At 34.4% G+C, this 13,794-nt stretch overlaps 1 protein-coding gene across 3 annotated transcripts in view; it reads right to left on the reverse strand.

Annotated features, from left to right (window-relative positions):
• Window positions 1–13,794, reverse strand: part of CRPPA (CDP-L-ribitol pyrophosphorylase A) — a 327,279-nt gene that overhangs the window by 25,663 nt on the left and 287,822 nt on the right. Inside the window, exon 10 of one of the 3 annotated variants that reach the window (XM_067042597.1) lies at window positions 2,134–2,212. The exons of the other annotated variants lie outside the window; for them this stretch is intronic. Coding sequence (XP_066898698.1) covers window positions 2,134–2,212 — 79 coding nt within the window. The remainder of the gene's footprint in view (window positions 1–2,133; window positions 2,213–13,794) is intronic. 3 annotated transcript variants of the gene reach the window in all.

Below are 13,794 nucleotides of genomic sequence, written 5' to 3' on the forward strand. Positions count from 1 at the left end.
CATGGAAGACCTGGGACAAGAATGTGAATGCAATCAAATAAATTACTGAACTTTAAAAAAGTAGGTTTTCACATTCTACCTCAGGTCATCTCAGATTCTATCCATAGCATGGCTATAACACCACTCAGAAAATCAGCTGTCCTGATAAAATTCTTGATAGGAGTTATGTGTGATAAAAATACAACAGCAAAGTCATTATAATGTTAAAAATATTAGATATATTATATTTTTGGTCATTGGAAATAGATAAGCTGTTTTGAAAACAAAAGAATTCATTATTTTTCATTAACGGTGCATACTGGATATTTTCCAGTCAAGAGTAAGCAAGAAAGAGAGAGAGAAAAAAAGGGTCCCTTTAAATAAAGCCTCCAGAAAATCTTCAGTTACATCTCAGAGACCATCCTAAAGTGTTTGGCTAGCTAGGAAATGATGTCATAATCCCAAATAAAACTGGCTTTCTGAAATGAGGAGTAGATGGGCACCTAGCAGACTCTCTCTTGCATGTTTTATTTAATCCTCACAACAGAATTAAACATGTGAATAAAAAGAAAAAAGCCATGACTGTAAGTTCTTCCTTGTGTTCTACACAGCCCATTCCTAAATTGAGGAATGGATTTCCAAAGGGCACGTGTCAACTTCCTAACACTGAACCCAGCCCTTATGCTACCAAGCTGTAATAACTGGGAAGTTCCCTGGAAACTTCTTTCTTCCTTTTGTATACTGCCGAGGAGCACATTATTTTATGGGAGTTAAGTAACAAATCTCTGTATCCTATTTGTTAAAAATTAGGTCCAAACTGAATAACACCAGGAAGATATTCCTAGGAGTTTGGGATTTTAAAGAGAGGAGGTTCCCTATTTTCAGAATGGACTATACTTCCTGTTTTTGGTACTTTTAGTTCATTTTAATGAATTTTCAGCAAAAAGCCATACGTATTTACATATTTAACCCTTATACTCCACAAATCTTCTTCCAAGGCTAAGATTATGCCTTCTGTTTACTTTGTTTCTAGTACTATTTTTTATGACATGGCCCTTTACACAGTAACTAAATATCTATTGTGTATATATACAAAGTGCTGCATAGAAAACCATGAGGTATTTAGAAATGTATTAACAGGTAGTTCCTACTATAAAAAATGATATTCTCTAAGGATTTTTATAATGAAATATATACCAAAAATTTAAAAAAAAATAATACAAAGGTTAACATCTCAATATTCTCAGATATGGCCTCAAAGCCTGCTTGAAAACAACAGAATATTAAGGAAATTTAAGTGTGTCATTCTGCTCCTCAAGTAGATAAGACTTGGTTTCATCTGTTTTATATAAAAGGGAATACACTCCATATTAAATTATTTTTGCAAAATGGATTTCAGTGATAGAAACAATCTTTTTAAAACAAAGATAATAGTAGATAGGATGAAATAAATGGTTATAACTAACATACAGATAATGACATCAACTCATTGGAGGAACTGTCTCTTACAACAGTCAATTAAGCCTTCCAGGACTTGAGCTGGGAGTTTAGAAATACAGAGAGTAGAATTCCCTGGAACCACAGAAAGAAGAATGCTGTAAAGACATTTGAGGCCTAAAATCCATGCCATATTCTGTGGAAGACACCACCCTGACTAACAAAGGCAACAGGAGATCACATAGCACAGGGCTGGAACATATTAGCTGCACAAGTCTGAAACCAAGGTCGAAAATTTAGATCATATACTCAAGATAATACCCATGAAGATGCCTCATCAGGTGATTTATGCAATGAGAGTACTATTTTTTTTTAAACATCTTTATTGAAGCATAATTGCTTTACAATGGTGTGTTAGTTTCTGCTGTATAACAGATTCAATCAGCTATACATATATCCCCATATCTCCTCCCTCCTGTGTCTCCCTCCCACTCTCCTTATCCCACCCTTCTAGGTGGTCACAAAAGCACCGAGCTGATCTTCCTAAAAGAATCATCTGGAGGAGGAATGATCAAAGAGGGATTAGAGCAGCGTTTCTCAGTCTAGGCATTATTGTCACTTTGGGCTGAATAATTGTTATGGGGGGCTGTCCCACGCTTTGTTCAATGTTTATCATTATCAATGGCCTCTACTCACTACGTGCCCATAGAACCATACCCTCGGTTGTAGCAACTCCACATGTCTCCAAATATTGCCAAATGTCCTCTGGGGTGCAAAATTCTCTGGTTGAAAACCACTGGATTAGAGGAGAAGAGAGCAATTATTTTTAAATATAAAGTGAGAGGGGCCATGACTCAAGTGATGAAGCCAAAATCTATACAGGTCTTACATACATAATGAAGAAAGTATATACAGAATTCCCTTATTGATTCAAGTTTCTAGTCTTTGCAATGGAAAAATAATACTCAAAAAAATGGAAATTAGCAAAGGAAGCCTATGTTTTAATGAGGTGAGGGAAGGTATGGAAAAGAGATATTGGGTGGATGATCTCTTCATATGAAACCTAAGTCTACAGAGAATAATAACTATAGAAACCCTTTCTGAACTTTTAACAGAAATATAAAAATAAAAATATAAGTAAATGATACAGAAATGGTCTGAAAATACAGGCAATCCGGTCATTCCTAAACTTGCTTTAGTAAATTATGATTGAATTGCAGCTAGATCACACACAAATTTATCTCCTGTCAAAATATCAGAAATGTTGCTAAAAAGCTGCACAAAATTAAATCTAACTGTAAAGCAAAGGTTTCATGAAACGTTCCATATTTAAGTGGATACTGTATCAAACTTTTCCAAAAAGTAAAGAATGAGTTTGTAGTACCATTACTTATTCATATACCTGTTTTGAAGTCTGGATTTTTATACTGTATTTCTCTAAAAGTGGAACACATTATTAAAAAGAGTAAATAAACTCCACTAGGTGTCCTTGGCCTAGATCTCAAAACCACTTTATTCCAGTATATTACACCTAAGCAAAGATGAAGAATTTTCTGCCTTTTGATGATCATATTTTTATCACTACTGTTAGGTACTCTTGGAAATGCTCACAACAAAACAGAAAATCTGTAAGTGTATGTTTTAAGCAGGCATAATTTCAAATGCACAGCTAGAAGGTTTTACCAAATCTAAATAAGTACAGTGTCAAGCACAAGGTTAATATATACCTCTATGAAGACCCCTGTTTGACTGGTCCTTGAATATTTTGTGGTTAGGTAAGACCTTATTATATAAACTATATATTGAGCTTTATGCCTTGTAATTATATTAAGTGTTATTTGTGAAAGTTCCTGCAACTTATTTGGAATTTTGCTTCCTCAGCTGGCAGCAATTACAGATTCAAAGACCACTGGAAATAATTCTTCAGCCCTTTTTGAGATCCACAAGCTTGTTATGAACACTTAAGCAACTGTACAGGAACATTATACTTTGGTAATAAACAAGGCCAGAGGGAAGGTTATTCTTTTCCATTGTACAAGAAAATCCTGCTCATAAATAATTCAAAAACCAGAAGAGAAATGATAATTCTACGAACATATGGAACTTCATCTGAAATCAGAGCCACCCTCCGCAGGATTCTGAACTTTGAAAGTAACAGTTCACACGAATTAGTGACTACTTCTTGCCCAGGCAATACATTCAACTAACAAAGCATCTTCCATTTGAGCAACCACAAACATTTCTGGCTTCAGTTGTTAATCTCCAATGAAAAACTATTTCCATACTATTTTAAACTTGTGTATGGTAATAATTATCTCTTTATCTCTGAAGCATGGACACACTTACAGTGCCCTTTAGAATGTATCTGTGTACGATTTTCCTTTCCATGTCCTTGACAGATGGAAGTATTCACATCTTCCTCCCAGAACAAAAGTTGAGAAGCACACTACTTTCTTTTCAACTGGCTCACTTTTTGTCTCCCAGATTCTCACACTGAGCCTACTTCTCAATAGCTTTTCAATTTTACCTTCTTAGACAAAAAATGCAATTGTGTGATACTTGAGGCCAATTAATATGGAACAGTAGATTACATGGCAAATGAAATTCATAGTTCACCTTGATCACATATGTATAAAAATAAGTTTTAAATATTTTACTATAAATTAGCAATTGATATTAAAATGGATAAGAATCCTTTCAAGATAATTATAGATCTTAACTAAGGTTTCTTGAATGCCTTTTATCAAGTGTTTCAAATTAACTCGTTTAGTCACTTAATAACTGTATGATATGAATATTATCTTTACAGATAAGAAAAATTAAGTATCTCACCTAAGTTTACAGAGCAAATAAGTGATGTTCCTGAGTATTAAATCCAGTTCTATCTGAATTTCAAAAAAAACATTTTTTTTCTATGATTCTATGCTCTATCCTTTCTGAAGTTCAAGACGGATTCAATTACCAATGAGACTGGCTTCAAATATGTACAACCTGAAATAGAGTTACCAGTTAATGCAAACAATTGCTAAGCAACACATGGTCTTTATTCTTAAGGAACTCATAGTCTAGCACTGGAGACACTTTTATTTCTATGGTGTCTTTTAGAGCTCTCTCTGTTGCATCAAATACATGGAACATTAGCACTGTACATAGAAGGTTTCGCAGAAGAAAATAGCTATCTGTTGTTTATTAAAGTGGAGTGAGAGGAGGGTAGTGGAATATTTAGACATATAATAACTGATAATATTGTATTATTATTGCATATAAAACATTATAATTATATTAATATTGTATACAAAACAATATATTCATTGTTAATTGTAATGTTAATGTATAATAATATATTATATAAACATATATGTAAATCTTTATACATGATATATCTTGCCACTACCCTCCCCTCACTCCACTTCAATCAACAATGGATACCTCCTTTCTTCCACAAAATCTCCTCTGTGATGTGCTGATGTTCCATATATTTGATAAGCACACATACATATTACACAAATATGTATATATCACATATGACATAGCTACACATTATATATACCTTAATATATACATATGTATACATTTTATTTTAAAATTATAATCTATAAAAGAATTCCCTATGTCTGAGAGCTCCGAGTTCTATAATTTGGGCCAAGTCTCAATTCACTAAGATAATTTCTTGAAACACTATTACAGAGAACAAGATTAAGATCCTATTTTACAAAGGAGAACTAAGATTCACCTCTAGTGACATGTACTGCACCTTTTTTATGCGGTTAACCATTGGAAAGGAGTGGAATGGATGGATGAAAAGGGACTTTTGTTCTTTATTAAATATAATTCTCTATTTTTAAATTGTTTTATAAAAAGCCTGGGCTCATGTATTAGCTCTATTTAATGATAACACCACCAAAGATATGTAGCATTTAAAATGAAATACCCAGGGCTTCCCTGGTGGCGAACTGGTTGAGAGTCCGCCTGCCGATGCAGGGGACAAGGGTTCGTACCTGGGTCCGGGAGGATCCCACATGCCGCGGAGCGGCTGGGCCCGTGAGCCATGGCCGCTGAGCCTGCGCGTCTGGAGCCTGTGCTCCGCAACCGGAGAGGCCACAACAGTGAGAGGCCCGCGTACCACGGGAAAAAAAAAAAAAAAAAAAAAAAACCAAAGGAGAGTTGAAATTTCCAAACAGCTGAACACAATCTTTTTTATTAGCATATGATTAAGAATATTATATAACATTTAAATTTTCAGTCATCTTATTCCAACAAGGTTAAATCTTCCTTTTAACTTCAACCGACACTTTACTTTGTTTTTCACTAGAATATCGACTGTTTTGATGATTCTATTACTTTCTATTAAGCATTTTATACAGAAAAAAAACTTGAGAATAAACCTAATGAATAATTCTAAACCACATTTAAAGATAGCTATGACATATGCTTTTTCATTACCATATTGTATACAGTATACAAACAACGCATGATGAATTGTAAATTGCATGCTTGCCATTATAATCTTGCATAAAGTATGAGCATTGAGTGCTGATTAATCTAGTAATGCTTTATTAAACTTTAGGAAAATATCCTGTAGGAAACAATGTTTCACAAAATAAGCTTTATTCATTTTTGAAGTGACAAAAAAATAATGTAAATTTAAAACAACAATAAAGCCAAAATGCTGAAAACTAAGCAAAGTTAATAGAACATAAACTGTCAACTATCCATATATATCTGACATATTTCTCTAAATGAACCACTTATAGCTGAAGATATTTATGTGAAAATAAGATCATCATTTCTAGAGAATATCTGCTGTTTACTTACCCCCTACAATAATCTTTCAGATAACACAGATCACCTGCAGCTAAAATATCTATAATTTCTCAAGAAAAGGATTTGGCTATGCAAGGGTAGAAGTGGTAAAGGTACTATATGTTGGGGTGAGTGGAAAAAGTTAAAACTATCTTTGAGTATAGCCTGAGAAATATTTTAAAAATAAATAAATTTGAAGTATCTTTAAAAACTATTAACCAAGAATATTTTAGAATCATTCAAGAGCTTTTAAGAGATCATCAGAAGGTATTCAAATTATACTGCAAGTCCACATTTACCTGTATTAACCTGGGTTTCAGGTTTATCTTACATCAGTGAGGTGCGTAAGCTCATTATAAGTGCAATCTTACACAAGCTCCGAAACATAAACACAAGCAAAAAATGTAATTTGATGACCCTAATATACTTTTCTAGTTATAAAAGTGCCTACATATTGTGAAATCATTTTTAAAAATAGAGTCTTCCTTAAAGTTATGTTGTAATTGAATGATAGAGACTAAGAATCATTAAAGTAGCTACTAAACATTTAAAGGGACCTATTCACTCTCTTTCTGAGCAGCTCACTTCACATGAGAAAGTCATAAGGACATTAGCTGAAGAAGGGTCAGGGTAGAGTATTGGAAAGAATATAAGAAAGTTTCATCTGCAAAAGAGAGACAATAAAACCTAACATGTCAACCCTGAACCTGCCCTATCCACACTAGAATTTTTCTAAATTGTAAATGGGAGTTCTAAGAAAATTCTGATCAAATAAAACATTTTATGAAGTTAACTCTCATATATATTTTATCACTGTTCTCTTTATGCTACTGGGGAAAAAAATGTTAAATAAAAATACTACTTTATAACATGAGGGGTTTTTTTCTGAGCAAATTAATACTGCTCTAAAGTAATTTAAAATATAAATGTGACACCAAAATCAAATGCTTTTTCTTTCTCTTGCAATTAGACTATAGTTGCCTTCAGCTCCACGGTGCCTGGCATATAGTAGGCACTTAACAAAAACTGATCCATAAAAGAAGGAAGGAATGCAAATTGTATCTCTTGTGTTACACAGACTGAAACTTGCTATGTAGTTTAAGAGTTGATATAATTTAAATATTGCCAACTTAGATACTGGTATAATTTTCTATTTTGGAATTCAAGACTAACCATGTACAATTGCTTCATTTTTCCACAGCAGAAAACCTGCTACAAAATACAGAGAAGTGCCATGGTTAACATACTCATTCTCTGGTCAGCCATACTTCCCACAGACATAATTAACTTTAAGATTACTACTATTTTGCCATCATTAAAATTCTTTGATAAAAAAAGTCAAGTAGAGATTGCTCTTAATAAAGTGTACCCAAAGGAACACTACACAGCCTAGGGCAAAAGAACAAAAATGTATGTACCATATTTATGTTATTTACTAATTTACTATTATATGACTGGTTTTTAAGAAGAATTATGTTTCCTTTATTCATATAAATTATTTTGCAGAGACATAAAGAAATAAACTATCAAGTTGAATTGCCTCAGTTGAAGAACCAGGGTAGAAGGACAACAGTGAAACTTCTCTTCTCTGTCCCATTCTCCAAAAGCCCCAGAGGGGACCTGTCAAGTATTTCCACAGAGCATAGCTTAAAAACTACAACCTTATACAAGACTTTTTATATCAATCTTGTAAGAACACCCTTTTCTAATTCAGAGGGTAACATTCATAAGATCTGAATATTTCCCAGCATTTCCTGTATATATGTTTCAATAATCCAGGACACATTTATTATAAAATTCTGCCATTTTTTACAAAAAGAATTTTTTTTAACATTTGGAGGTCACTAGCTGCTGAGAACTGTTCATTCATTTTTTTAAACAACTAGTTTTTGAGTAACTAGTATGCCTTAAGCACTAAAGACAGGTGTGAAATACTTCACAAGAAAACGGAACCAAAGCACAACATCTTGGACATTAACGCCTAAAACTGGTCAATGGATCTAATGTTCAGAACCTTTCCTTAGCTGGTCCTCCCCACTTGGTCAATTAGCATCCTGCATCTTCCTCCTTCCATGTCAGCTGGGATCTTACACCAGGGGTCAACAACCTACAGCCCTCAGAACAAATAAAAGCTACCTCTTGTTTTGCAATTAATGTGCCATTGGAACATGGCCATTCATTCATTTGCTGTTTGTCTATGGCTGTTTTTGTCCTACAATGACAGCATTAAGTACCCGCAAAACCCCATACCTTCTTTCACCTTTTATAAGAAAAAGAAAACTATTTTATAACAATTTATAAAAAATAAAATATTTTGATACCTAGGGTTTAATTATATAATTTCTTAAATATTTAATCAAGACTTGACATCTGAATTTTATACGAAATATTAATGACCAACTTTTCTATATTTTCTTCACAAATATATGTAAATGAATTAAGAAAATAGACCCTAAATGAGCTAACAGCTGTACAGAACTTCTGATTTAGTTTTCTACAAAGAGTAAGAAATCTAAAATATTAAACACAAGAGATTTAAGTGAGCTATGTAAATATGAATATTAAAACATTTCACTTTAAAGGGCAAAACAAAAGTCATCATATATATTCTGCTTTTCACTATAATTCTTATCCTTCACAGGCTAGTAATTATCAGAGTGTTAGGAAGATTATTTATTTAACTACATTTGAAAACGCTTAATAAGAAAAGCCCCAGTGAAGCATTTGTACACGTAAAATAAAGCAAACCTGGATATTCCACCGAGTAAAAAGTATGCATGCATCAAGTATCAACCAAGTTCTATATTAATTTAAATACAAGAACACACTTAAGGTGGAAAGGCTTCTAATGTCAACAATAATGTTCTACTTTGTATTAGAGACTGTACAGGAAGAGAAAGACTTTACACATTGAAATGTGCAAATTTAAATATAAATGCTGATAAAACTTGGATTTTGAGCTAGTCTTAGATAAACAACTGTTCCAAAATAATCCCCGTTTCTTAAAGAAAAGTAAAATCTGTGAGGAGAGTTTTTCTAGATTTGTATTCACACACTAATATTTTAAAATTTCTTTGGCTACCTTCCTAGCCTACTCAAAATGCAACATCTATGTTATAAATATAAATATGTAATAATTCTCCTCTTGAGGATAATGCATAATTCAAAATTCTATCCTCTGTTAAATTCTAATGAGGTTTTAAGCACTTTTAGATTTTAGCACATTAATGCATAATAAAATCACCAGAGCAAAGAATAATGAATCTCAACCCTAGTTCACCTATAACTTAGTTTCTTCATGCTCAAACAAGGATTGTAATTTTCACCAAGATGATTTAAAGATGAATGATAAATGCCTAAAATACATCAAGAAAAAATTGTAGTAAATATCTGTATCCAGTTAGGCTTGGCAGTTTTATACTCTATTTAAAGCTCATGATTAAAAAAAACAATGCTGGGGGAAAACAATTCTTTATCTTATAATTGGCTGAGTTAAGGAGTACAAAGCACTGAGAGTAGTATGCAGCATATGGTAAGCAGGATAAAAAGTCTGAATCACGAAAATTACTATCACTACCATCACTACCACATAATCTCAGAAATAAAACAACACAAACAAACTCACTGAGAGACAACTCTCCTCTCTAAGAGTGAAACACTTGAAAGTAAAAGTGGTTGAAATGCTTGCTTCTAGGTATTAGAAAGGTGAAAATTGCCACTATTCAGGAAAGATTTTATCATAAGACATCAGGGAATTAAAAACTTCTCTTAGACAACAATTTTGAGACTTAAATCTGTAGAAATACAAGCACAAAAAGTGTAGCAGAAGCTATTAGATTTCATTAGGTCCCATTTGTTTATTTTGGGTTTTACTTCCATTTCTCTAGGAGGTGGGTCAAAAAGGATCTTGCTGTGATTTATGTCATAGAGTGTTCTGCCTATGTTTTCCTCTAAGAGTTTTAGAGTGTCTGGCCTTACATTTAGGTTTTTAACCCATTTTGAGTTTATTTGGGGGTATGGTGTTAAAGAGTGTTCTAATTTCATTCTTTTATATGCAGCTGTCCACTTTTCCCAGCCCACTTACTGAAGAAGCTGTCATTCTCCACTGTATATTCTTGCCTGCTTTATCAAAAATAAGGTGACCACATATGTGTGGGTTTATCTCTGGGCTCTCTATCCTGTTCCACTGATCTATATTTCTGTTTTTGTGCTGGTACCAGACTGTCTTGATTACTGTAGCTTGGTAGTATAGTCTGAAGTCAGGGAGCCTGATTCCTCCAGCTCCATTTTTCATTCTCAAGATTGCTTTGGCTATTTGGGGTCTTTTGTGTTTCCATACAAATTGTGAAATTTTTTTGTTCTGGTTCTGTGAAACATGCCAGTGGTAGCTTGATAGGGATTGCATTGAATCTGTAGATTGCTTTGAGTAGTAGGGTCATTTTCACAATGTTGATTCTTCCAATCCAAGAACATGGTATATCTCTCCATCTGTTTGTACCATCTTTAATTTCTTTCATCAGTGTCTTATAGTTTTCTGCATGCAGGTCTTTTGTCTCCTTAGGTAGGTTTATTCCTAGGTATCTTATTCTTTTTGTTGCAATGGTAAATGGGAGTGTTTCCTTAAGTTCTTTTTCAGATTGTTCATCATTAGTGTATAGGAATGCAAGAGATTTCTGTGCATTAATTTTGTATCCTGTTACTTTACCAAATTCATTGATTAGCTCTAGCAGTGTTCTGGAAGCATCTTTAGGATTCTCTATGTATAGTATCACGTCATCTGCAAACGGTGACAGCTTTACTTCTTCTTTTCCGATTTGGAATCCTTTTTCTTCTCTGATTGCTGTGTCTAAAACAATGTTGAATAATAGTGGTGACAGTGGGCAACCTTGTCTTCTTCCTGATCTTAGTGGAAGTGGTTTCAGTTTTTCACCATTGAGAACGATGTTGGCTGGTGTATGTCATATATGGCCTTTATTATGTTGAGATAAGTTCCCTCTATGCCTCATTTCTAGAGGGTTTTTAATCATAAATGGCTGTTGAATTTTGTCACAAGCTTTTTCTGCATCTGTTGAGATGATCATATGGTTTTTCTCCTTCAGTTTGTTAATATGGTTTATCACATTGATTGATTTGCGTATATCGAAGAATCCTTGCATTCCTGGGATAAACCCCACTTGATCATGGTGTACGATCCTTTTAATTTGCTGTTGGATTCTGTTTGCTACTATTTTGTTGAGGATTTTTGCAAATATGATCTTCAGTGATATTGGCCTATAGTTTTCTTTCTTTGTGAAAAGACAACCCTCAGAATGGGAGAAAATACTTGCAAATGAAGCAACTGACAAAGGATTAATCTCCAAAATTTACAAGCAGCTCATGCAGCTCAGTATCAAACAAACAACCCGGTCCAAAAATGGGCAGAAGACCTAAATAGACATTTCTCCAAAGAAGATATACAGATTGCCAACAAACACATGAAATGATGCTCAACATCACTAATCATTAGAGAAATGCAAATCTAAACTACAATGAGGTATCACCTCACACCAGTCAGAATGGCCATCATCAAAAAATCTACAAACAATAAGTGCTGGAGAGGGTGTGGAGAAAAGGGAACCCTCTTGCACTGTTGGTGGGAATGTAAATTGATACAGCCACTATGGAGAACAGTATGGAGGTTCCTTAGAAAACTACAAATAGAACTACCATATGACCCAGCAATCCCACTACTGGGCATATACCCTGAGAAAACCATAATTCAAAAAGGGTCATGTACCACAATGTTCTTTACAGTAGCCCAGACACGGAAGCAACCTAACTGTCCATTGACAGACGAATGGATAAAGAAGTTGTGGCACATATATACAGTGGTATATTACTCAGCCATAAAAATAAATGAAATTGATTTATTTGTAGTGAGGTGGATGGACCCAGAGTCTGTCATACAGAGTGAAGGAAGTCAGAAAGAGAACAACAAATACCGTATGCTAACACTTATATATGGAATCTATAAAAAAAAAATGGTCATGAAAATCTAGGGGCAGGATGGGAATAAAGACACAGACCTACTAGAGAATGGACTTGAGGACATGGGGAGGGGGACGGGTAAGCTGGGACAAAGTTAGACAGGGGCATGGAGATATATACACTAACAAATGTAAAATCGATGGCTAGTGGGAAGCAGTCACATAGCACAGGGAGATCAGCTCGGTGCTTTGTGACCACCTAGAGGGGTGGGATATGCAGGGTGGGAGGGAGGGAGACGCAAGAGGGAAGAGATATGGGGATATATGTATATGTATAGCTGGTTCACTTTGTTATAAAGCAGAAACTAACACACCATTGTAAAGCAATTATACTCCAATAAAGATGTTAATTTAAAAAAAATATGTGGCACATATATACAATGGAATATTATTCAGCCATAAAAAGAAACGAAACTGAGTTATTTGTAGTGAGGTGGATGGACCTAGAGACTGTCATACAGAGTGGAGTAATTCAGAAAGAGAAAAACAAATACCATATGCTAACACATATATATGGAATCTAAAAAAGAAAAAAAAAGAAAAAATGGTTCTGAAGAACCTAGGGGCAGGACAGGAATAAAGATGCAAATGTAGAAAATGGACTTGAAGACAAAGGGAGGGAGAAGGGTAGTCTGGGAGGAAGTGAGAGAGTGGCATGGACATATAAACACTACTAAATGTAAAATAGATAGCTAGTGGGAAGCAGCCACATAGCACAGGGAGATCAGCTCAGTGTTCTGTGACCACCTAGAGGGGTGGGATAGGGAGGGTGGGAGGGAGATGCAAGAGGGAGGAGATATGGGGATATATATATAACTGATTCACTTTGTTATAAATTAGAAACTAACACATCATTGTAAAGCAATTATACTCCAATAAACATGTTTTAAAAAAGTGTAGCAGAGAAATCTAAGTGCATGTATGAGATCCATTTAAGACAGGGGTAAGTAGGATGGTAAGTATTTGTCCATAGAAACAAGTTCATGGCTACCTGAAGACAACTACATATAAGGGGACTGGATATGCAACATTGAACACTGACCATTTAATTCTGATTGAAGTAACATTAATACAGTCTACTTCTCTCTGATGGGGGATGACTAATTATGGTTTGCATAGTCACAAGCAAAGCGCTAATGTATCTATGACTGCTCTCCCTTAATTGTAGTAGCACTATGCCAACGGTATGGGCAATGGAATGAGATGTGGTCAGATATTTTAGCAGTGGGATGTAGACAGTTTTTAGAAAAGACATAGTAGAGGGACCACCTAGGAAACTACCCCTGCTTCTGCCAAGAGGCAAGCAGCACCTGACTATTATAGTGATCACAGCAGGAATGAAGAAAGAAAGTGGGAAATGCCAGAAATATAGAATAATTAGAATTCAGAGCATTTAGTTATTGGCTCTATCTAGGCCATGGAGAATAATCAGAAGTGATTCTTGAATTCGGGTAACTGGAAGAAAGGTGGCTCCCCTAACAAACAGGAGTGTCAGGAGAATACAATGGTTCAGATTCCTTATCAATAAAATTGGAATGAATACTTTGTG

The sequence above is a fragment of the Kogia breviceps genome, chromosome 9, assembly GCF_026419965.1.
Source record: "Kogia breviceps isolate mKogBre1 chromosome 9, mKogBre1 haplotype 1, whole genome shotgun sequence".
NCBI classification, from domain to species: domain Eukaryota; kingdom Metazoa; phylum Chordata; class Mammalia; order Artiodactyla; family Physeteridae; genus Kogia; species Kogia breviceps.